This window comes from Lynx rufus, unplaced genomic scaffold (assembly GCF_022079265.1).
Source record: "Lynx rufus isolate CCGP_SWC_20201006 ecotype Redwood Valley unplaced genomic scaffold, mLynRuf1.p SCAF_4, whole genome shotgun sequence".
Lineage (NCBI taxonomy): Eukaryota > Metazoa > Chordata > Mammalia > Carnivora > Felidae > Lynx > Lynx rufus.
Window position 1 is genome coordinate 115,847,087 of NW_025814856.1, and position 25,458 is coordinate 115,872,544.

Genomic DNA, 25,458 nt, shown 5'->3' on the forward strand with positions numbered 1-25,458 from the left:
GACATTCCCTGCTCATGGATTGGAAAAATAAATATTGTCAAAATGTCAATACTACCCAAAGCTATCTACACATTCAATGCAATCCCAATCAAAATTGCACCAGCATTCTTCTCGAAACTAGAACAAGCAATCCTAAAATTCATATGGAACCACAAAAGGCCCCGAATAGCCAAAGGAATTTTGAAGAAGAAGACCAAAGCAGGAGGCATCACAATCCCAGACTTTAGCCTCTACTACAAAGCTGTCATCATCAAGACAGCATGGTATTGGCACAAAAACAGACACACAGACCAATGGAATAGAATAGAAACCCCAGAACTAGACCCACAAACGTATGGCCAACTCATCTTTGACAAAGCAGGAAAGAACATCCAATGGAAAAAAGACAGCCTCTTTAACAAATGGTGCTGGGAGAACTGGACAGCAACATGCAGAAGGTTGAAACTAGACCACTTTCTCACACCATTTACAAAAATAAACTCAAAATGGATAAAGGACCTAAATGTGAGACAGGAAACCATCAGAACCTTAGAGGAGAAAGCAGGAAAAGACCTCTCTGACCTCAGCCGTAGCAATCTCTTACTCGACACATCCCCAAAGGCAAGGGAATTAAAAGCAAAAGTGAATTACTGGGACCTTATGAAGATAAAAAGCTTCTGCACAGCAAAGGAAACAACCAACAAAACTAAAAGGCAACCAACGGAATGGGAAAAGATATTTGCAAATGACATATCGGACAAAGGGCTAGTATCTAAAATCTATAAAGAGCTCACCAAACTCCACACCCGAAAAACAAATAACCCAGTGAAGAAATGGGCAGAAAACATGAATAGACACTTCTCTAAAGAAGACATCCAGATGGCCAACAGGCACATGAAAAGATGTTCAGCGTCACTCCTTATCAGGGAAATACAAATCAAAACCACACTCAGGTATCACCTCACGCCAGTCAGAGTGGCCAAAATGAACAAATCAGGAGACTATAGATGCTGGAGAGGATGTGGAGAAACGGGAACCCTCCTGCACTGTTGGTGGGAATGCAAATTGGTGCAGCCGCTCTGGAAAGCAGTGTGGAGGTTCCTCAGAAAATTAAAAATAGACCTACCCTATGACCCAGCAATAGCACTGCTAGGAATTTATCCAAGGGATACAGGAGTACTGATGCATAGGGGCACTTGTACCCCAATGTTCATAGCAGCACTCTCAACAATAGCCAAATTATGGAAAGAGCCTAAATGCCCATCAACTGATGAATGGATAAAGAAATTGTGGTATATATACACAATGGAATACTATGTGGCAATGAGAAAAAATGAAATATGGCCTTTTGTAGCAACGTGGATGGAACTGGAGAGTGTAATGCTAAGTGAAATAAGCCATACAGAGAAAGACAGATACCATATGGTTTCACTCTTATGTGGATCCTGAGAAACTTAACAAGAACCCATGGGGGAGGGGAAGGAAAAAAAAAAAAAAAGAGGTTAGAGTGGGAGAGAGCCAAAGCATAAGAGACTGTTAAAAACTGAGAACAAACTGAGGGTTGATGGGGGGTGGGAGGGAGGGGAGGGTGGGTGATGGGTATTGAGGAGGGCACCTTTTGGGATGAGCACTGGGTGTTGTATGGAAACCAATTTGTCAATAAATTTCATATATATAAAAAAAAAAGCTGGTTTATAGTGAGCATACAAATATTTGCTGTATGAACAAAGACATATAATGACGCTGACTTTCTAGGCTACCTCTAGCAAGATAAATAGATAGATAGATAGATAGATAGATAGAAAGAAGAGGAGGAACATGTTCAGAGATGGCTTTTAGAATATAGTAATAATCTACTTCTTGGCCTAGGGGATGGTACAGTGAAGTTCATTTTATTATAGTTCTTTTTTTTTATTATTCAACCATTTTTTTGAAAATACCGTATTCTACTCTCATCCCCTCTACACCACTTCCCAAATGTAATCAGATAAACAATCCACAATATATATTAAAGTTCTTTAAACATATACTTTTTCTAATTCTTTTATATATATGTGATATTTCACAATAAAAAATTAAAAATCAATCAATTGAATACTACAAGCACAATAAACTATAAGAGTACTTACCTCACTTTGTGGCTCCTGGATAACTTTATACAGAGATGAAACTAAAGAACTCTTGTCTTTCAAATTTGTGGCATAATTTGATAAAGATGTTTCTGGTAGTGTCTAAACAAATTTAAAAAAATTTATTTTTATGAAATATCCATAATAGGCAAATCCATAAATAGAAAGTACATTACTTGTTACCAGAGGTTGGGGGGTGGGGGAGATTTGGAGTGACTGACAGGTATGGAATTTCCTTTTGCGGTGGTGGAATTAGATGCTGGTGTTAGTTGCATAACATTGTGACTATACTAAAAACCACTATATTTTCAGCCTAAAACAATGAATTTTATGTTATGTGAAATATATCTCAACAAAAAACATATTTAATTTTCTTGTCATCAACAAGGATAAAAATTAACATTAACACTTCATCTTTGATTGAACAGTTTGGGGTTAGAAATGAGAATACAAAACATATGTAAAGCTAGAGATATATTTTTTGTAGTATCATACAAATTCAAAATCTCATTAGTGGTATTGATCCTACCTCTTAATAAACACGTTGTATATGGATCTAATGTTTCAAACCTTAAAGCCAAAGATTATCTACCAAAGTAACTCCTGAGTTATATATGGTGACTGTTAACTTAGATAAGGCTGTTCAATTAACAGAGTTGGGGGCAAATTTTAGACTTCTCAGAACTGGTGAAAAAGATAGCCATACTACCAGCAAACTAATTTTCCTAATGCCATTTAAAATATGGATAACTAGGGGCGCCTGGGTGGCTCAGTCAGTTAAGCGTCCGACTTCCGCTCAGGTCATGATCTCGCAGTCCGTGGGTTTGAGCCCCGCGTCGGGCTCTGTGCTGACAGCTCAGATCCCGGAGCCTGCTTGGGATTCTGTGTCTCCCTCTCTCTCTGCCCCTCCCCTGCTCACGCTCTGTCTCTCTGTCTCAAAAATAAATAAAAACATTAAAAAATAAAATAAAAATAAAATAAAATATGGACAACTAATTACAGCTTGCCAGTACCACCCATTCAGAAAAGACACCATGACCAGAGAGGAATGGGAAGAGATCAAACTCCAGTATCAGACGGTTTGGGGTAAAAGTACTAGGGAAATCTGAAAAAAACAAAACAAAACAAAAAACACTTCATTATAACAAATGACAAAAACCTACCATTCTAGAGTATACCTCTTCCTTAATATCTGTCTCCAAGTCATTATTTTTTCTCATGCAAATTACCTCAATTAATCAGTCAACAAATGTTAATCTTGCAGTAGATACAGTGTCTCAGGATATTGCTAATAGTCATTCCACGGTATATACTATTTCTTATTTGTCCCATCTCCTAGTATTTAATAATTTAAAAGTTATGATTAGTGCATATACATGTACATGTGCATAAACAGACACTGAAAATTAAACAGCATAAATGTTTGTACTAAGGATATATGATTCATTTTTACTTTACCATGAGTTCCTTAAGGGCAAAAACTATCTTATTATCTCCATCCACAGCACTCAGCACAAGGCCTCATACTCAAACCTCCGCTGAAGGGATTTAGTATAGATGAACAAAATGAGAATAAACACTGCCACTATTTACACTTCAGTAGATTCTTTAAAAATAGGTCACATTACATCTGAAGATATATAAATGAATAGATTCTTTTTTTAATTCAATAAGATAGTTTTGTTTACCAGAACAGTAAGTAAATATGAACTGTCTGGAAACCTTCCACCATTCTCCAGAGTAAAAAAAGAAAGTTTCACTGCAATTGCTTACATAAAGAGGAGATTAGGGCATTCTTCAATATTTCAAAAGCAAGTAACAAAAGATCTCCAGGCAACATTCCATTTCCGTTATTTGATCAAGAGTAACCTTACACTAGGGGAATTTATATAAAAGGGAGTAACGGTCAAATAAACAACAGATTTCTTTTTTTTTTAAGTTTTTTTTAATATGTTTATTCATTTTTGAGAGAGACAGGGTGTGAGCGGGGGAGGGCAGAGAAAGAGGGAGACACAGAATCCAAAGCAGGCTCCAGGCTCTGAACTGTCAGCGCAGAGCCAAGTGTGGGGCTGAACCCATTAACCATGAGATCCTGACCTGAGCAGAAGTCAGATGCTTAAACGAATGAGCCACCCAGGCATCCCTATAAATAACAGATTTCTAACCCCCTGAATGGAAATGAATCTGAACTATATATATAAAATACACTATTATATAGATGTGTATGTCTAACTATAAAATCTAAAATGGAGTGAATTGAAATATAAATTTTAAAAATGATTAGTAAATAGAAAGATTATTATAATGTTACATATACTATTTAGGCTAAAACTGGAACATTCATTAAAAATGTTCATTATAATTTTCAATTTATGTACCAATTAACCTTCATGAAATAAAACATTGTCTGTGAAACAGCCAAAGACAAAAGGATAGCTCTTCTCTGAAGAGACAAACTCCAGAAAATATCCTGGACCCAGGACACTGTGCTGCTAAATGAGAGGAAGTGTCTTCGAAAACTTGGTGCACAAGTCTGTCGTTATTTCATTTTGTGAACGTGGGAAAAGATACTTTTGTCTATAGAAGGGGAGAAAATATAATTTCTGTGTTTATAAACAGTGTTTTGAAAAACTTAAGATCTAACCATGCCTAGTGGACTTAAGTACTACTATAGCAAACCTTTGAATTTTCTTGCACTGTACTAGTTCAAAGGTACCGGCCTTCTTAAATACCAGCTAAGTTTTCTCACTTTTCAGAAGGCAGAATTTTTGTCAGAAGACAAAAAAAAAAAAAAAAAAAAAAGTAATGGGAAATTAGTCTTGGCAAAAGTTGAAGAAGACAGATGCTTCATACTAAAGTATCATTTGGCAGATGGCTTTTTAAAAACGTAAGGAGGTGATATGGGTTGGGTAGAAGAGAATTAATGAAGATAGACAGATGGATGGAGACCAATAAATAAAACAACTCTGTTCAACAACATTACACATAAGACTAGATTTTGAGATTCAGTGACTACCAGAAAATTGAAAAATTAGCAGTCTAGAATTCTGCTAGATAAATCTACACATAGCATTAAGGAAAACACAATACAATCTGAAAGTTAATACTTTACAAATCAATCTTTGAAAAGATAAAAACTGAATGATTCAGAAAATATTAAAATAATGAAGTCTCAAATTGAATCACTTTGTTGGTATATAAAGAGAATACTAATGAGGGCCTATAGCTAGAGTATATACTGAAAAGTTTTTCCAAAGGCAAAAAAAAATTTTTTTTTCACACAACAAATTGTGTTGTCTTTGTGCATTTGAGAGCATAGTGAATGAAGTTAGGTTGGGAGTTCAAACTGTGACCATGGAACAATGTAAAACTAAAATCATCTTCACAGACCACCCACTCACTTTTTCTGATGAGGATATTGAAACCCAAAAAAGTTATGTGATTTTTCCAACATCATAAAACCACATAGCAGAATAATTATGATTAGATCAAACGGTTTCTGACTTCTCAGCCCAATGTGCCTTGTACTACTTTATCAATCTGATGATCTTAGCTTTAATAGTACCATGGTTATTAAATTCAACAACCAAGCAAAGGCTTTCTCCTCCAACCCCTTCTCTCCCTCAATACCCCCCTCCTTTTCCCTCTCATTCTCTCCCTCTCTCTTTGCCTCTCCCTCTCCCTCTCCCTCTCTCTCTCTCTCTCTCTCTCTCTCTCTCTCTATATATATATATATATATATGTGCACATCCAAACTTCCTTTCTTATTTTAACCAAAATATGTAATTAACATTACAAATCATTTCAAAAGACAAAATGCTTTTAAGAGATACGTTCTCAAGTACTTTTCTACCTTTTATTACCTTTAATATGCTGCTGATTTTGCCTGATAACCTTAATCTCTTCATTAAACATAAACAGAGCTGAATTCAACATACATGAACACAATTCAGAATAACATTCAAAATAATTTTCAGGAATGCTTACCAAATTAACCAAGAAACAGAAAATGTCTTCTTAACTAGCTATAATACAGACTTGACAATAATTTAAAACATTTACTGAGTTAAATTGACTGGAAATTGGGTAAATTTAATCTTGGGGGTTAGAAGAAAATTAAATTAAATTACTTTTTAATTCATAGGGCCCAGGATTTTACTCCCATCCTCCCAATGGAAAAGTTTCTTTATCCTTGAATTAAACTTATAAAAATTTTGATAAAATAGCACTACTCACTAATACACTATATAGATAAAATATTATTTAGATAATACTTTATTCACATCCTACTTTCTTTTAGTGGAAAATGGTACTTAGAAAATAAGATCTGGGTGCATAATATACTCATTACTACTGGGGTGTAACTGTCATTGTTTCTCAGCCCTCCCAGTGAACAAACCTGGGAAATATATGTATGCATTTACATACGGATATACATGTATAATGATATCACATACATATTTAGATCCATGAGTCATACTGATTCTTACAATTCCAATCTAACACCTTAAGGTTCTTTCTTGCCATTCCCCATTCCATGTTTCTAATTCCTTTCTCAGACACTGAGAAACCTAACTCCCATTATCCTCCATATATTTATTTACTCAGAGTAACCAACCTACCAATGTAACCCCTCTGGTTGAGTCTTCTACATGTCACCTCTGCAACCCACCACCCTAGCTACCCACTTCTTCAAGCACTAGGGCATAGTGTTGCCCATACTGCTGCACTGCCCCTTTACCTTACTCTTCACTGCTACACTCACTAGGGTGCTATGTATCCAAGCCAGGAGGGGAAGGGAATAAACAAACAGGCAGGAAGGTAAGAAATCAGTCATGATTTTCAATTACTTGCCTTAACAGTTGACCCCTCCCGTATACCATCCTTTAACAGGCCCTCTTTCCACAACTTCCATATTAAAAAATGGCTAATTGGCTATATCTGCTTTTGCAAATTTGACTTCATTATCAAACATAAGAATCCTTAATAGTACTCAACTTTTAAATTTGACAATTTCCATCAACTGTCAAAAAAAAAATCATGGTATAATGAACCAAATTAAATAAAAAGCAAAAAAAGCTTAAAACCTTGAATAGTTACTCACAAAAACAACATATGCAGGGAAAAAAAGCACATACAAAATGTAATCAAATTATTAAAATATGTAGAACACACTATATACAGTGCACTTTTATAAGATTCTACCTCACGTTATGATGATTTAGGGGATCTGTAGAAGGATACTCAACTCATGACTATAATAAATTACAAAGTAAAAATCTGCCCAGACATTTGTCAGGATGAGATAATAATGACTGATAAGACCAGCTGCAAAATTAACAGGAAACACCACTTCTCTCAAGGACACACTGCAGCTAAAGTGTCATAACAACCTCCCTTTTTTTTTTTTTTTTTTTTTTTTAAAAAGTTTTTTAACGTTTATTTATTTTTGGGACAGAGAGAGACAGAGCATGAACGGGGGAGGGGCAGAGAGAGAGGGAGACACAGAATCTGAAACAGGCTCCAGGCTCTGAGCCATCAGCCCAGAGCCTGACGCGGGGCTCGAACTCACAGACCGCAAGATCGTGACCTGGCTGAAGTCGGACGTTTAACCGACTGCGCCACCCAGGCGCCCCAACAACCTCCCTTTTTTGAGTGACTAGCTATATCCTTATTCACTGAGAAGCCTTGTTATCTAAAATCATAGATATCAAAAACTTTGCTGTTTAAACATATATCAGTAAGAATGAAACATCCACTCTTTCCTGAAGGATCTAAGTCACCTTGAAACAGAGAAGCAGGCTTGATTTCTAGTCAAGGTGCAGAGCTTCATATAAGGGGTTTCTGAACACAACATTCCACATGGATGTTAACTGTGTAGTTTCCAAGACAACATGATCCTGGGTCCACTCTGAAGTCCATACCAGATTTTAACTCCATTACACACAGCTCTGCTTTGTGTTAAGCCCATCAAAACACTACTCCATTTAAATTTCATCTAGGGGCCCCTGGGTGGCTCAGTCAGTTAAGTGTCCGACTTCAGCTCAGGTCACGATCTCACGGTTTGTGAGTTCAAGCCGCGTGTCAGACTCCGTGCTGACAGCTAAGAGCCTGGAGCCTGCTTCAGATTCTGTGTCTCCCCTCTCTCTGCTCCTCCCCTGTTCCTGCTCTCTCCCTCTCTCTGTCTCTCTCAAAAATAAATAAACATTAAAAAAAAATTTTTTTTTAATTTTTCATCTGAATTTCACCCTTCCTCCAAATACTATAATAATTTTGTCTTTTCTTCTGTTTGGTAAGTTGGCCATATAGTGCCTGTTGCAGTCTCCTTCACTGAAACAAGCCAATTAAGTCTGACTTTGTCAGACAATACATCTGTCCCAGAAAGTGGTGGGCTCATTAGGCTAGACAAAAAATTGATAGTTGCATTAAAAACTCTTCATTCCTCTGGTTCATGATCATGAAGTTCACATAATTATGTGTAACAAGACCCAGAGGACAAGGAGAAGGTAATTAACTGGTTAAAGAACACAATTTTTGCAATTACAGAGAAAACTTCATAAGACAAGAAAACAAAAGTTAACCAGCTAGAGAAGAATCCATTGGTAGAAAGGTGGGCAAATATCTTTCCATCTTCTCATTGTTGATCATGCCCACTCCCTTTGCCCTCTAAACTGGGAGAAACATTTAAACACTGAATTTTTGATGGTGGTTAGAAAGGGTAACATTAATAATCAGAAACTTTAACCATTCTTTGTGGTGTTGCTGTGAAAAGGAGAAAACAAAATCTTTTAACCACTTGGGAGAAAAAAAGGAATTGATTTCCTAGAAAAAACTACTACGTATAAATAATTCCCTATTAAGATTTGTTGGAACATATTTCTGCTTCCATAGATATTTAGCCTTTCAGTCATTAAAAAGAATAAAAATTACAAAAAGTAAAATAAAATATTTTTTTAAAAAGCCACTGTGATTTAAACCCCAGACAGAACTTCTTTGGAGTATAATTATTATATTGAGACAGTAAATATTACCTTAAACTCTGACAACCATTCCTCCACAACCCCTTTCTCTGAAGTGAACATCTTTCCACATCTGTTCTAGACCTCCAACCTGAAAGTTAACATAGAAAATGTTAAAATTTGTAATATATTTTATTTTTAGATTACTATGAATAGAACTAATCCTATAAAATTGTGTTACTTCTTCTTTGTGAAATTAAGGCAGATTCAAACATAAATTAGTAGGCTCACTTCAAAACAATGTGCACAAACAAGTATTCAAATGCAAGAATTATAACAAAAGTATAAATATCACAACATAATTAAACTGGCTCTGCAATGTTCATTCAGCCTTTAGGAATGCCAGCTGCAAAACATACTGAATACTTTCCCCCAGTTTCAACGAAATAATTCCAAAATATCATGCATCTTAAGAAAATTTCAGAAAATAATTTAAAACTGCAAAAATATAAAAAGACATGCTACAAAACTGACTTTGTACAAAGCAGTTTAGTAATTTAATTTGCTTATATTTTGATTCTTTACGATCTATTTAGGCAAGCCAATTGGCTCCCTGAAAGCTTAATACTCATAAAACAAGAGTAAAAGTGATAATATTCAAGATAATGATCACATTCAACAATAGTTATTCAGATTGGGATTTAGTTAAGTAAAAATAAGGGGAAAAAAGAAGCTAAAGAACATGCAAAACAAATTTAGCTCAAGCAAAATTGCTGTGAAAATACAATGTTGTTTTCTTCACCCATCTATATGAACGTAGACCTAGAAACTGTTTCTTGAAGAAAATCTTAGCTCTATCTGAATTTCCTAAACCCCTAATTCAGGCACAAATCCTGCATGAGACTTAATTTTTATCAGCATAATCATGTAGTAGAAATAGAGGTATAATTGCCCGAAACTTAATCTTGATTCTATTACTTATTTGTAGTAGAACCTTAGGCAAGTTATTTACCTTAATTTTTTCATCTGTGAAATACAGATAACCATAGCACCTACGGTCAAGGGTTATGATTAAATGAAAAATGCAAATAAAAGCACTTATTACAGTACCTGGCAATAAGGCTTTAAATACTATGCAAAATTTGTACCATATTACTGATTTTATAGAACTGTCCATTCAGATAAATTGGGCTTTGGAATTGTGTCCCAAATGTTACCAAAAACACTGCTATCTCACATGTTATCACCTTTAAAATCCAAAAAAGGAGAAAATTCACATCTTCAGTTTTTACGACTAGGAAAAACTCTCCTTAGGGTAACTGGTTTGCTTTTACATATGATACTGTGAATCTCATAACTGATTCTCTTTGCTTTGACTCTAATAAAATGGGAGTTACAGTTTCTGCCCTAACTCTGTATACAAAAAAGCAGGCCTGAATTAATCTTATCTGTCGTTTTATATTATACTCTTATCCTTATTTTATTTCTGCATTTTTATTTTTATCTTGTTATATTATACTTATTTGTGAAGCAAAATGAAGGAAAGTAAATTTAAATACACATGTTTTCTTTTGTATTGATTCATTGTTTACTTAGTAAATTAAGATAGAAAATTATCACAAATAAAACGATGTTACATCAAATTACAGAGAATTGGGGAGGTGAAAATTTTACAAAAATTCAAAACAACTCCCTAGTTAAAATTAATTTTTAAAAGGTTGAAAGGAATCAAGAGGGATTTGACTATCAAGAATACTCAAGCAATCTTGAAGAACAACAGAGCTACAGGACTTGAACTTCTAAACATCAAGGTTTACTAGAAAATTTAACAAACATTATAGTAGTTAAGCCAGTGTGTATTATCAAAAGGGCCAAAAAGAATAAATGGAATGAAACAGGGTGGCCAGGAAAAAAATATATATATATTAAATAATATAATATATATAATATTATATAATTATATAATTATATATATGTTATATTATATAATTATATAATTATAATATTTTTCTGGCCACCCTGTTTCATTCCATATATATATATATATATATATATATATATACACACACACACATACATATGGAGAACCATGACCTAGTAGTTCATACCACATGCAAAAATCAGTTCCAGTTGGATCTTAGATTTAAGTGAAAAAGGTAAAACAAAAAGCATTTGGAGAAAAACATAAGAGAATACATTCATAACCTTAGAGTAGGCAAAGGTTTCTTAAACAAGAAGCACAAAAGCACTGTTCATAAAGCAATTAAAAAAATAAATTGGGCTTCATTAAATTAAGAACTTCTGTTTGTCAACAAATGAATGAATAAAGAAAATGCAGTGCACAATGAAATACTATTCAGCCTTAAAAAGGCAATCCTGCCATTTGTGACAAAATGGGTGAACCTGGAGGACATTATGCTAGGTGAAATAAATCAGGCACAGAAAGATAAAATACTCCAATATTTCACTTATATGTAAAGGCTTAAAAAGTCAAACTCATAGTTAACAGAGAGTAAAATGATGGTATCCAGGGGCTACGGAGGTGGGGGCAATGGGGAGATGTTGGTCAAAAGATGTACATTTTCAGTCACAAGATAAGTCCTGGGGATCTAATGTACATACAGCATGGTAACTACAGTTGAAAATGTATATTTGAAATTTGCTGAGAGAGTAGCTCTTAAGTGCTCTCACCACACACACACACAAAGATAACTAAGTGAGGTAATGGATATATTAATTAGCTTGATTGTGGCATATCAAAATATTGATACCTTAAATACATACACCTTTTATTTGTCAATCACACTTCAAAAAAGCTGGTGGGGTTTGGGGATGGGGGGGAAGGGAAGAACTTCTGTTCATCAAGTTACCACTAAGAGAATGAAAAGACAAAGCCAAAGGGTGGGAGATGATATTTGCATTTCATATATCTAACAGAAGTCTCATATACAGAACTCAAATTAGTAAGAAAAAGGCAGATAATCCAATAGGAAAAACAAGCATAACAGTTACCCAAATGAAAAACCTAACATATGAAAGGTGTTCAACACACACACACACACACACACACACACACACACACACACACTTGCAAGTGTGGCTAGAATGAAAAACAAAAATCCCAAGTGTTGAAAAAAGATATGGAGCAAACAGAATATTCATAAGAGCTGGTATGGATATAAATTGGTACAATATCTTGGAAAACTCTTTGACAATATCTTCTGAACTTGAACAAATGCATCTTCCACAGACCAACAATTCCACTCATAAAAATATACCCTAGAGAAATGTGGATATACGTTTTCTGAAAGATGTGCTTAGTTAGGAATTCTCAGAGCAGCAGTTTTTGTAAACAGTTAAAAACTAGAAACAAACCAAATGTTCATCAAGAGTAGAATGGATAAATATACCACATGGAGTTCTATACAACGACAATAAGAAAACTGTAATTATATCAGTGTCACAATGTTGGGGAAAAGAAGGCAGACGAAAGAGTACATGCTCTGTAACTACATTTGCATACACTTCAAAAACAGGCAAAACTAATCGATTGTGTTAAAAGTTAGGATAATGCACTCTGGAAAACAGTATGGAGGTTCCTCAAAAAACTAAAAATAGAACTACCCTATGATTCAGCAATCACACTACTAGGTATTTATCCAAGGGATACAGGTATGCTGTTTCGAAGGGGCACATGCACTCCAATGTTTATAGCAGCACTATCAACAATAGCAAAAGTATGGAAAGAGCCCAAAGTCCATTGATGGATGAATGGATAAAGAAGATACGGTACATATATACAATGGAGTATTACTCGGTAATCAAAAAGAATGAAATCTTGCCATTTGCAACTACGTGGATGGAACTACAGGGTATTACGCTAAGCAAAATTAGTCAGAGAAAGACAAAAATCATATGACTTCACTCATATGAGGACTTTAAGACACAGAACAGATGAACCCAAGGGAAGGGAAGCAAAAATAATATAAAAACAGGGAGGGGGACAAAACATAAGAGACTCTTACATATGGAGAACAAACAGAGGATTGCTGGAGGGGTTGTGGGAGGGGGGATGGGCTAAATGGGTAAGGGGCATTAAGGAATCTACCCCCGAAATCATTGTTGCACTATATGCTAACTAACTTGGATGTAAATTAAAAAAAAAAAAAAGTTAGGATAATGGTTCCCCTGAGGGAGTTATTTCTTGGGTTCTAGTAATATTCTGCTTCTTGATGTAGGGGCCAGTTACTAAATTTTCATTTAGTGAAAATTCACCAAGCTTAACACTGATTTGCACATTTTTCTGTGTGTATATTATACAATAGTAACACCAAATAGCCAGACCTCTTATCTTCCACTTGACAAGAGATCAAATGGGAGACCTCAATTGCATACCTGAGTTCATCTGTATCCTCACGTGTTTCACAGGCATGCAAGCTCAAGTAAAACTTGAGCCTTCTTCTGTAGAACTCAAAAGAGAGGTCTCAAAATACCTCCTTATCCTTGAAACTTTCACAGCCTCACCACCACTATCTGCCTCTGGTCTACCAAAACCAAAGTCATTATTCCCTTCATCCCTGATTCCTGTTTAAATTGGGAACCACAAGAAGCTACCACTCCCAGGTTACACTCTGCCTTCACACACTAATGTTTATAACTCTTGTACACTCTGTTTTACCGCCATCTCCCATCCCATCTTAATTCTGGAAGGAGATTCTTTCACTGTGCCTTCTGAAATTAACAATCTGTTAGCAGCCAAATCCTCTACATCTTCAACAATTCTCTGTCTCTTTCTTCTTATTCTAACACGAAGCCTGGTTCTTCTCTAAAGACACTGCTTTCCCTGTGATCTTCTCAGAGTGGCTGCTTTTCCTCACGTAGCCCTGGAAGAAACCACTGGGCCTAGAGGTAAAATAAGTGTCCTTCTTCCTCCTTATTATCATTCCAGATCATTCTCCCTCTCTCTTTTTAAAATATCCACCCAACATTACCCTGAAACTCATGTAGCTGCCATCTATCAATCAATCCCACCACTATCCCTCCCCTTCATTTGTAAATGACCTTAGCTCTGACTCACTGTCCCTCTTTCAAACTACTCAGACTTAAATTCTTGGTGATTATTTTCTCACACCCTGAACTCTTAATCCCTAAAAATCTCCAACAACACTGTCTTCTTCCCTGCCTCAGCTACTCAATCCTATGATCATAACCTAGATGAGCTATTCTCAAACATTTGGTCAGAGCCATTTTACACTTCAAAATATTGGGCCAACCTAAAGGAATATCCAATGGCCAAAGCTGGAACAATTTCAGCAATGAAACAAATAACTTAGTACTGAATCATTACCCAAAGTATAAAATAAGCATACATGAATCCATATGGAAAGACAAGACATACATACATAAATATATAAAATTTAGAGAGCAAGAGACAAGGCTTCCTTTCATAAGAATTCCAAATGATATATCCAGGAGGAGTTTAGTCCCTGCCTCCCTACTGAGAATGTGTTGTATATAGTGATTTGTTTCCAAAGAATAGGATATAGAAAGGGGAAAATAGTAACTTTATAAGAGAAATCTGTCAAACACTGACTTGATCAAGATTAACCTCAACCATGATGTCATGTGAATGTCACGCACCCCTGATATGATATGATGAGAAGGGCACTTAACCACTGTGGTATTCTTTCCAAAAACCCATAAACCAAATATAATAATGAGAAAAACATTAGAGAAAACTCAATTTAACGGATGTTCTACAAAATTTCCAATCTGTACTCCTCAAAGGTAACAAGGTCATAAAAAAACAAAAAAGACCAGGAAACTCTTAGAGACCAGAGAGACTATGGTGACATGACAACTAAATACAATATGGTATCCTGGAACAGATCCTAGAACAGAAAAAGGACAATGATGAAAAAACTGATGAGATCCCAATAAAGTCTGGAATTTAGTTAATAGAAATGTAATAGTAATGACAAATGTACAATCCTAAAATGACATTAAGAGAAACTGAATAAAAACAGAACTACCCTATGACCCAGCAATTGCACTACTAGGCATTTATCCACATGATACAGGTGTGCTGTTTCGAAGGGACACATGCACCCCCATGTTTATAGCAGCACTATCAACAATACCCAAAGTATGGAAAGAGCCCAAAGTCCATCGATGAATGAATGGATAAAGAAGATGTGGTATATATATACTATGGTGTATTACTCAGCAATCAAAAAGAATGAAATCTTGCCATTTGCAACTACATGGATGGAACTACAGGGTATTATGCTAAGTGAAATGACTCAGTCAGAGAAAGACAAAAATCATATGACTTCACTCATATGAGGACTGTAAGAGACAAAACAGAGGAACATCAGGGAAGGGAAACAAAACTAATAAAAACAGGGAGGGGGACAAAACAGAAGAGACTCATAAATATGGAGAACAAACTGAGGGTTACTGGAGGGGTTGTGGGAGGGGGGATGGGCTAAATGGGTAAGGGGCACTAAGGAATCTACTCCTGAAATCATTGTTGCACTATATGCTAATTTTTAAAAATAAAAAATTAAATTAAAAAAAAGAGAGAAACTGAAGCTGGGTGTGTGATATTTGGGAATACTCTATACTATCTTTGTAACTTTTCTATAAATCTAAAATTGTTCATAAAATTATTTTTAAAAATTATTGAGGCTCTGAAAAAGTTGTTTATTTATGTAGGTTAATATCTATTGATATTTACTATATTTAAAAACAAAACAGAAATTTTTAAAAAACAAGAACACATAAGCATCCCATTAGTCATCACTTACCATGTAGCCTCTGGAAAGAACCACTGTTTATTTATCAATGGGAATGAAAAAGACAAATAGAAGCCCTACTATTATTATGAAAATAGTTTTAAGCTTGTAGACTACATGAAAGGGTCTTAGGGACTCCCAAGAGATCCCCAAATGATCCTTTGAGAGCTACTGCTCTAGTCCTTCTCATTACCCACTTTGATCTCTCATATTTTTTCAGCACACCCTTTTATGCACTCAAACCCCAAAACCTTTTGACCGTACCAGACATAATGTCATATCCCAATATTCTTTCTCTCCTTGCCCATTTAAATTATTAGTCAATTCTAGTCACCATTTTGAATATACTTTCTCAGCTATTTTGCCTTTAATTGTTTATTCCTCTGGAAAAATACAGCCCTGGTAAAATCCAACTCTCTACATGGTCCATGTCAGCACCACTCAGCTGAACAAAGTGGAGAAAATGACTAAAACAACACTTAAAAGTTATGACCAAGAACCTTAAGCATGCCCTTAAGGCTACCTGGCAATCAATCATGCAGAGTTCCCCTATAGTCTACTCACTTTCCCACTCTCCTGCTTGTTTCATGTATTGCATCTGATACTCAAAACCCCAAAACCTTCTCCCCATTCTAACTCTTGGCTGATAATCTTAATTCCTACTTCACTGAACAATCACAAGAAAATTACCACATATTCACAAATGTCTACATACCTAAAGCATCTGTATCTATACACTCCATCTTCCCTTCTGGTAACTATAAATGAATTGTCCATGAACCTATTTGAGGCCAATCCTTTGAATAATGCACTACAATTATCCTCTCTTACCTACCTAACAAAATCACTTTAACAAGTCTCCGTCTCTTCCTAATTAAATTTGTTCCTCGCTACTAATTCATTTACCCCAAAAAGCTCTTAACCTCATTTCCTCTTTAGCTATCTTCACATTTCCTGTTCCAGTTTTACATTAAAACTTCTCAAAAGAGTTGTATGCTTGTTTCTAATTTCTATCTGCCCTTACTATTTTTTTTTTTTTTTAGTTTTTAAAAATCAACTTTGAGGTACAATTTATATACAATAAAATGTACACATTTTAAATGTTCAGTTCTATATATCCAACCTTTCCAGTCAATCCTCCAATCCCCTATCTCAGGCAACTACTGATTTGATTTCTATCACTATAGATTATTTCAGTCTGCACAAGAGCTTCATATAAATGGAGTCATATATTATGTACGTGTGTTTCTGGCTTCATCTTCTCAGCATAATGTTTTTGAAATTTATTAACGCTGTTGAGTATATCAATAGCTTGTTCTTTCTTATTGCTAACTTTTATTAACATACCACAATGTATTTACCTGTTTACCTGTTGATTGACATACAGATTACCTCTAGTTTGGACCTATTATGAATCAAGCTGCTATACACATTCACCTGGCAGACTACTATCTGAAGATGACCACAACACAATCTCCTTACAAGATAACTTGGACACATCTGTCTCATCAAGAAGTGCAATCAATGTAACCTCCCTTTCAATGTAGGTAAGCTTGTTACCATGGCTAGGTCACAGAGGTGATATAGCTTCCACTTGATTCTCTGTCGGACCATCATTCTCAAAACCTATCCACTGTATTATGAAAATGCCCAAGGACTAACATGGAGAGGCCACATGTAGGTGTTCTCCATTGACAATCTTACTGACTCCCCACTAATAGTCAGCATCAACCAGCAGACCTATGAGCACACGAGTCTTCAGATAATTCCAGCCCCCAGTCACCCCTAGCCTTTGAGCCCTCTCAGCTAAGGCCATAAACAGACAAAACAGAAAAGTCATCTTACCTGTCTTTTCTCAAATCCTTAACTATAGAATCCATAAGCATGATAAAATGGCTTTATCCATGCTACTAAATTTGGGATGGTTATGCAGCAATAGCAACTGGAACAATTTGTATACAAATCTTATGGGCACATTTTTATTTATCTTGCTAAAACACCTATGAGTAGAATTGCTAGGTCATGTAATAACAATATGTTTTAAATTTTTCTTTTTTTTATTATTTTTTTAATATGAAATTTATTGTCAAATTGGTTTCCATACAACACCCAGTGCTCATCCCAACAGGTGCCCTCCTCAATACCCCTCACCCACCCTCCCCTCCCTTGCACCCCCCCATCAACCCTCAGTTTGTTCTCAGTTTTTAAGAGTCTATTATGTTTTGGCTCCCTCCCTCTCTAACCTTTTTTTTTTTTTCTTTTTTTTCCTTCCCCTCCCCCATGGTCTTCTGTTAAGTGTTTCAGGATCCACATAGGAGTGTAAACATATGGTATCTGTCTTTCTCTGCCTGACTTATTTCACTTAGCATAACACTCTCCAGTTCCATCCACATTGCTACAAAAGGCCATATTTCATTCTTTCTCATTGCCATGTAGTATCCCACAGTGCGTATAAACCACAATTCCTTTATCCATTCATCAGTTGATGGACATTTAGGCTCTTTCCATAATTTGGCTGTTGTTGGAAGTGCTGCTATAAACATTGGGGTACAAGTGCCCCTATGCATCAGCACTCCTGTATCCCTTGGGTAAATTCCTAGCAGTGCTATTGCTGGGTCATAGGGTAGATCTATTTTTAATTTTTTGAGGAACCTCCACACTGTTTTCCAGAGCAACTGCACCAGTTCACATTCCCACCAATAGTGCACATCCTCACCAGCATCTATAGTCTCCTGATTTGTTCACTTTAGCCCCTCTGACTGGCATGAGGGGATATCTCAGTGAGGTTTTGATTTTTATTTTCCTGATGAGGAGCGACATTGAGCATCTTTTCATGTAACTGTTGGTCATCTGGATGTCTTTTTTAAATAAGTGTCTATTCATGTTTTCTGCCCATTTCTTCACTGGATTATTTGTTATTCGGGTGTAGAGTTTGGTGACTTCTTTATAGATTTTGGATACTAGCCCTTTGTCCAATATGTCATTTGCAAATATCTTTTCCCATTCCGTTGGTTGCCTTTTAGTTTTGCTGATTGTTTCCTTTGCAGTGCGGAAGCTTTTTATCTTCATGAGGTCCCAATAGTTCATTTTTGCTTTTAATTCCCTTGCCTTTGGAGATGTGTCAAGTAAGAAATCGCTGCGGCTGAGGTCAGAGAGGTTTTTTTTCCTGCTTTCTCCTCTAGGAATTTGATGGTTTTCTGTCTCACATTCAGGTCCTTTATCCATTTTGAGTTTATTATTGTGAATGGCGTAAGAAAGTGGTATAGTTTTATCTTTCTGCATGTTGCTGTCCAATTCTCCCAGCACCATTTGTTAAAGAGATTGTCTTTTTTCCATTGGATATTCTTTCCTGCTTTGTCAAAGATTAGTTGGCCATACTTCTGTGGGTCTAATTCTGGGGTTTCTATTCTATTCCATTGGTCTATGTGTCTGTTTTGTGCCAATACCATGCTGTCTTGATGATTACAGCTTTGTAGTAGAGGCTAAAGTCTGGGATTCTGATGCCTTCCACTTTGGTCTTCTTCTTCAAAATTCCTTTGGCTATTCGGGGTCTTTTGTGGTTCCATACAAATTTTAGGATTGCTTATTCTAGCTTTGAGAAAAATGTTGGTGCAATTTTGATTGGGATTGCATTGAATGTGTAGATAGCTTTGGGTAGTATTGACATTTTAACAATATTCATTCTTCCAATCCATGAGCATGGAATGTTTTTCCATTTCTTTATGTCTTCTTCAATTTTCTTCACAAGCTTTCTATAGTTTTCAGCATACAGATCTTTTACATCTTTGGTTAGGTTTATTCCAAGGTATTTTATGCTTCTTCATGCAATTGTGAATGGGATCAGTTTCTTTGTCTTTCTGTTGCTTCATTGTTAGTGTATAAGAATGCAAGTGACTTCTGTACATTGATTTTTGTATCCTGCGACTTTGCTGAATTCCTGTACCAGTTCTAGCAGACTTTTGGTGGAGTCTATTGGGTTTTCCATGTATAATATCATGTCATCTGCAAAAAGTGAAAGCTTGAGATCATCATTGTCAATTTTGATGCCTTTGATTTCCTTTTGTGGTCTGATTGCTGATGCTAGAACTTCCAACACTATGTTAAACAACAGCGGTGAGAGTGGACATCCCTGTCGTGTTCCTGATCTCAGGGAAAAAGCTCTCAGTTTTTCCCCATTGAGGATGATGTTAGCTGTGGGCTTTTCATAAATGGCTTTTATGATCTTTAAGTATGTTCCTTCTATCCCGACTTTCTCGAGGGTTTTTATTAAGAAAGGATGTTGAATTTTGTCAAATGCTTTTTCTGCATCGATAGGATCATATGGTTCTTATCTTTTCTTTTATTAATATGATGTATCACATTGATTGATTTGCAAACGTTGAACCAGCCCTGCAGCCCAGGAGTGAATCCCACTTGATCATGGTGAGTAATTCCTTTTATATGCTGTTGAATTCGATTTGCTAGTATCTTGTTGAGAATTTTTGCGTCCATATTCATCGGGGATATTGGCCTGTAGTTCTCTTTTTCTGCTGGGTCTCTGTCTGGTTTAGGAATCAAAGTAATGCTGGCTTCAAAGAATGAGTCTGGAAGCTTTCCTTCCCTTTCTATTTTTTGGAACAGCTTGAGAAGGATAGGTAGTATCTCTCAAGATTATGAGCTTTTTGATAACTGATTCAATTTCTTCGCTAGTTATGGGCCTGTTCAAGTTTTCTATTTCTTCCTCTTTGAGTTTTGGAAGTGTGTGGGTGTTTAGGAATTTGTCCATTTCTTTCAGGTTGTCCAGTTTGTTGGCATATATTTTTTCATAGTATTCCCTGATAATTGCTTGTATTTCTGAGGATTGGTTGTAATAATTCCATTTTCATTCATGACTTTATCTATTTGGGTCATCTCCCTTTTCTTTTTGAGAAGCCTGGCTAGAGGTTTATCAATTTTGTTTATTTTTTTCAAAAAACCAACTCTTGGTTTCATTAATCTGCTCTACAGTTTTTTTAGATTCTATATTGTTTATTTCTGCTCTGATCTTTATTATTTCTCTTCTGCTGGGTTTGGGGTGTCTTTGCTGTTCTGCTTCTATTTCCTTTAGGTGTGCTGTTAGATTTTGTATTTGGGATTTTTCTTGTTTCTTGAGATAGGCCTGGATTGCAATGTTTTTTCCTCTCAGGACTGCCTTCACTGCATCCCAAAGTGTTTGGATTGTTGTATTTTCATTTTCATTTGTTTCCATGTATTTTTTAATTTCCTCTCTAATTGCCTGGTTGACCCATTCATTCTTTAGTAATGAATGGGTTCTTTAACCCATTAAGTAATGGGTTCTAAACCCATTTAGAATGGGTTTAGTAATGGTACTAAACCCATTTAGTAATGAATGGGTTCTTTAGTAATGAATTTAGTTCTTTAACCTCCATGCTTTTGGAGGTTTTCCAGACATTTTCCTGTCGTTGATTTCAAACTTCATAGCATTGTGGTCTGAAAGTATGCATGGTATGATCTCAATTCTTTTATACTTATGAAGGGTTGTTTTATGACCCACTATGTGATCTATCTTGGAGAATGTTCCATGTGCACTCGAGAAGAAAGTATATTCTGTGGCTTTGGGATGCAGAGTTCTAAATATATCTGTCAAGTCCATCTGGTCCAATGTATCATTCAGGGCCCTTGTTTCTTTATTGATCTTGTGTCTAGATGATCTATCCATTGTTGTAAGTGGAGTATTAAAGTCCCCTGCAATTACCACATTCTTATCAATTAGGTTGCTTATGTTTGGGAGTAATTGTTTTATATATTTGGGGGCTCCCCTATTCGGTGCATATTTTTAATTGTTAGCTCTTCCTGATGGATAGACCCTGTAATTATTATATAATGTCCTTCTTCATCTCTTGTTACAGCCTCTAATTTAAAGTCTAGTTTGTCTGATATAAGTATGGCTACTACAGCTTTCTTTTGACTTCCAGTAGAATGATAGATAGTTCCCCATCCCCTCACTTTCAATCTGAAGATGACCTCAGGTCTAAAATGAGTCTCTTGTAGACAGTAAATAGATGGGTCTTGTTTTTTGATCCATTCTGATACCCTATGTCTTTTGGTTGGAGCATTTTGTCCATTTACATTCAGTGTTATTATAGAAAAGTATGGGTTTAGAGTCATTGTGATGTCTGTAGGTTTCATGTTTGTAGTGATGTCTCTGGTACTTTGTGGTCCTTGCGACATTTCACTCACAGAATCCCCCTTAGGATCTCTTGTAGGGTTGGTTTAGTGGTGATGAATTCCTTCAGTTTTTGTTTGTTTGGGAAGACCTTTACCTCTCCTTCTATTCTGAATGACACACTTGCTAGATAAAGGAATCTCAGCTGCATATTTTTTCTGTTCATCACATTGAAGATTTCCTGCCATTCCTTTCTGGACTGCCAAGTTTCAGTAGATAGGTCTGCTACTAGTCTTATCAGTCTCCCTTTATAAGTTAGAGCATGTTTATCCCTAGCTGCTTTCAGAATTTTCTCTTTATCCTTGTATTTTGCCAGTTGCACTATGATATGTCATGCAGAAGATCGATTTAAGTTACGTCTGAAGGGAGTCCTCTGTGCCTCTTGGATTTCAATGCCTTTTTCCTTCCCCAGATCAGGGAAGTTCTCAGCTATGATTTGTTCAAGTACACCTTCAGCCCCTTTCTCCCTCTCTTCCTCTTCTGGAATTCCTATTATACGGATATTGTTCCGTTTGATTGCATCACTTCGTTCTCTAATTCTCCCCTCATACTCCTGGGGTTTTTTTTTATCTCTCTTTTTCTCAGCTTCCTCTTTTTCCATAATTTTATCTTTTAATTCACCTATTCTCTCCTCTGCCTCTTCAATCCGAGATGTGGTCTCCTCCATTTTATTTTGCACCTCATTTATAGCATTTTTAGCTCCTCATGACTATTTCTTAGTCCCTTGATCTCTGTAGCAATAGATTCTCTGCTGTCCTCTATACTTTTTTCAAGCCCAGCGATTAATTTTATGACTATTATTCTAAATTCTTGTTCCATTATATTGCTTAAATCGTTTTTGATCAATTCATTAGCTGTCACTACTTCCTGGAGTTTCTCTTGAGGAGAGTTCTTCCGTTTTGTCATTTTGGGTAGTCCCTGGGGTGGTGCCAAACTGCAGGGCACTTCCCCTGTGCTGTCTGGAGTAACTTGGGTTGGTGGGCAGGGCCACAGTCAGACCTGATCCCTGTCCCCAGCCCACCACTGGGGCCACAGTCAGATTGGTGTGTACCTTATCTTCCCCTCTCCCAGGGGCAGGAATCACTGTGGAGTGGTGTGGCCCCTGTCCGGGCTACCTGCACACTGCCAGGCTTGTGGTGCTGCTTCGATGGGATCTGGCATATTAGCCAGAGTGGATCTGCAAGGTGCACAGGGGCAGGAGGGGCAGGCTTAACTCACTTTGCCATCGGTGGTCCCCTGCGGGAGGGGCCCTGCAGCACCGAGAGGGAGGCAGACCCATCGCAGGGATGGATCCACATAAGCACAGTGTTGGGTGTTTGCATGGTGCAAGCAAGTTCGGTGATGGGAACTGGTTCCCTTTGGGATTACGGCTGGGGGATGGGAGAGGGAGATGGTGCTTACCAGCGCCTTTGTCCTGAGCTGAGTTCTGTCTTCCGAGACTCAACAACTCTCCCTCCCAGTGTCCTCTCGCCCTCCTGCTCTCCGAGCAGAGCTGTTGACTTTTAACATTCCAGATGTTAAGTCCCACTGGCTGTCAAAACTCATGGAGTCTGCCCCTCTGCTTTTGCAAGCCAGACTTCAGGGGCTCTGCCTTGCCTGGTGGGCTGCCCCTCCACTGCCCCAGCTCCCCCCACCAGTCCGTGTAGCATGCACCACCTCTCCACCCTTCCTACCCTCTTCTGTGGGCCCCTTGCCTACACTTGGCTCCAGAGAGTCCATTCTGCTAGTCTTCTGGTGGTTTTCTGGGTTATTTAGGCAGGTGTGGGTGGAATCTAAGTGATCAGCAGGACAAGGTGAGCCCAGCGCCCTCCTATGCCGCCATCTTCTTCTCCTAATCTCCTGTTTTAACTTTATGTACACATACACAACAACAGCAGCAGCCATTTTACACTTCCAGCAACAATCTGTAAGATTTTCAATCTTATCTCTAATCCTCATCAACATTTGGTTTTAAAATTTTAACCATTCTAGTTTAACCATTCTAGTATGTAGTAGTATTTCATGGTTTCAATTTATAGTTCTATGATAACTAACATTAAATACCTTTTCATGTACCTATTGACCATTCATGTATCTTCTTTTGTGAAGTGTTTCTTTAGGTTGTTTGCCCATTGTTAATCAGGTTATAAGTCTTCTTATTGAGTTGTAAGTGTTCTTAATGTGTTCTGAATTAATATTTATTTTGCAAACATTTTCTCCTAATTTGTGACTTGCCTTTTTGTTTTCTTAATGGTATTTTTCAAATAGCAGAAGGTTTTATTGTGATGAAGTCCAATATATTTTTTTTTTCTTTCATGGTTAGTATTTTCTGTGACCTATCTAAAACATTATTGCCTACTGAAAGAATTCAATTTATTTAATAGATGTAGAGCTGTTTAAAATTTTCTATTTCTTTTTGGGTCAGTTCTGGTGAGTTGGACATAAACACTTCATATATGTTGCTAGAGCTCTGTGCAAGAGGAAAACGTGTCTCCCATAAGACCACCATGAGGGAGGACTTTGAAAGCCTGTGCCTGGTTTCCTCTTGATTCTAGCTGATACATCTTTTTCCTTTACCTAATCCAGCTTTATATACTTTCATTGTAACAGAGCATAGTAAGTATAACTCCTTCTGAGTCCTGTGAGTTCCAGTGAATCTTCTAACATGTGTATGCCATGGAACATCTGAAATTGACTACTATCAAGATTTCTCTTTATTTTTGGTTTTCAGCAGTTTAGCTACAATAAGCTTATGTGTGTTTTTCTTTGAATTTATCCTGTTCGGGGCTAGCTGAGTTTCCTAGATCAATAAATCAATGTTTTTGATCAAATTTGAGAAAATCTCACCCATTGTATCTTCAAATAGGCTTCCTACCATTGTCACTCTCCTCTTCTGGGACTCTAATTACACATATGTAAGACTGATATTTTCCCACTGATCCTAGACGCTCTGTTCATTTTCCTTCAATCTTTTTTCTCTGTGTTTCTTGGATTGGATAATTCTACTGATATCCTCTTTATTCTTCTATCTCCAATCTGCTGTAAAAATTTCATACAGGAAAATTTTCTTTTATCTTTTTCCTTCCTTCCTTCCTTCCTTCCTTCCTTTTTTTAAGAAAGGCAGACTGCCACATGCAGCACCTCATTTGGATGTGTCTGGAATCTTGGAATTTTGACTACCCTGTTCTCCTATAAATGGACCTTGAGAGCTTGTTTGGGGGTTCTAGCAGTGGAGCACAGCTACTTGTATACCCTTGACAGAAGAACTATACTCCTTCATTGGGGAAGGTCACCCTCTTTGACAGAGCACACAGCTTTGTGAGGAACACACATGAAGTAGTGAGGGAGGAAAGGAACACCTGCCTAGCCAGCCAGATCAGCCAAATCAACGCTAGTGATCAATGGGGTGA

At 36.7% G+C, this 25,458-nt stretch overlaps 1 protein-coding gene across 1 annotated transcript in view; it reads right to left on the minus strand.

Annotated features, from left to right (window-relative positions):
* The window catches only part of HYCC1 (hyccin PI4KA lipid kinase complex subunit 1), a 106,388-nt gene that overhangs the window by 46,499 nt on the left and 34,431 nt on the right, over positions 1-25,458 (minus strand). Inside the window, exons 2-3 of the mRNA XM_047094851.1 lie at positions 9,140-9,218; positions 2,109-2,210 (exon numbers count right to left, since the gene is read on the minus strand). Of these exons, the coding sequence (XP_046950807.1) occupies positions 2,109-2,210; positions 9,140-9,190 (153 nt within the window). The 5' untranslated portion in view covers positions 9,191-9,218. The remainder of the gene's footprint in view (positions 1-2,108; positions 2,211-9,139; positions 9,219-25,458) is intronic.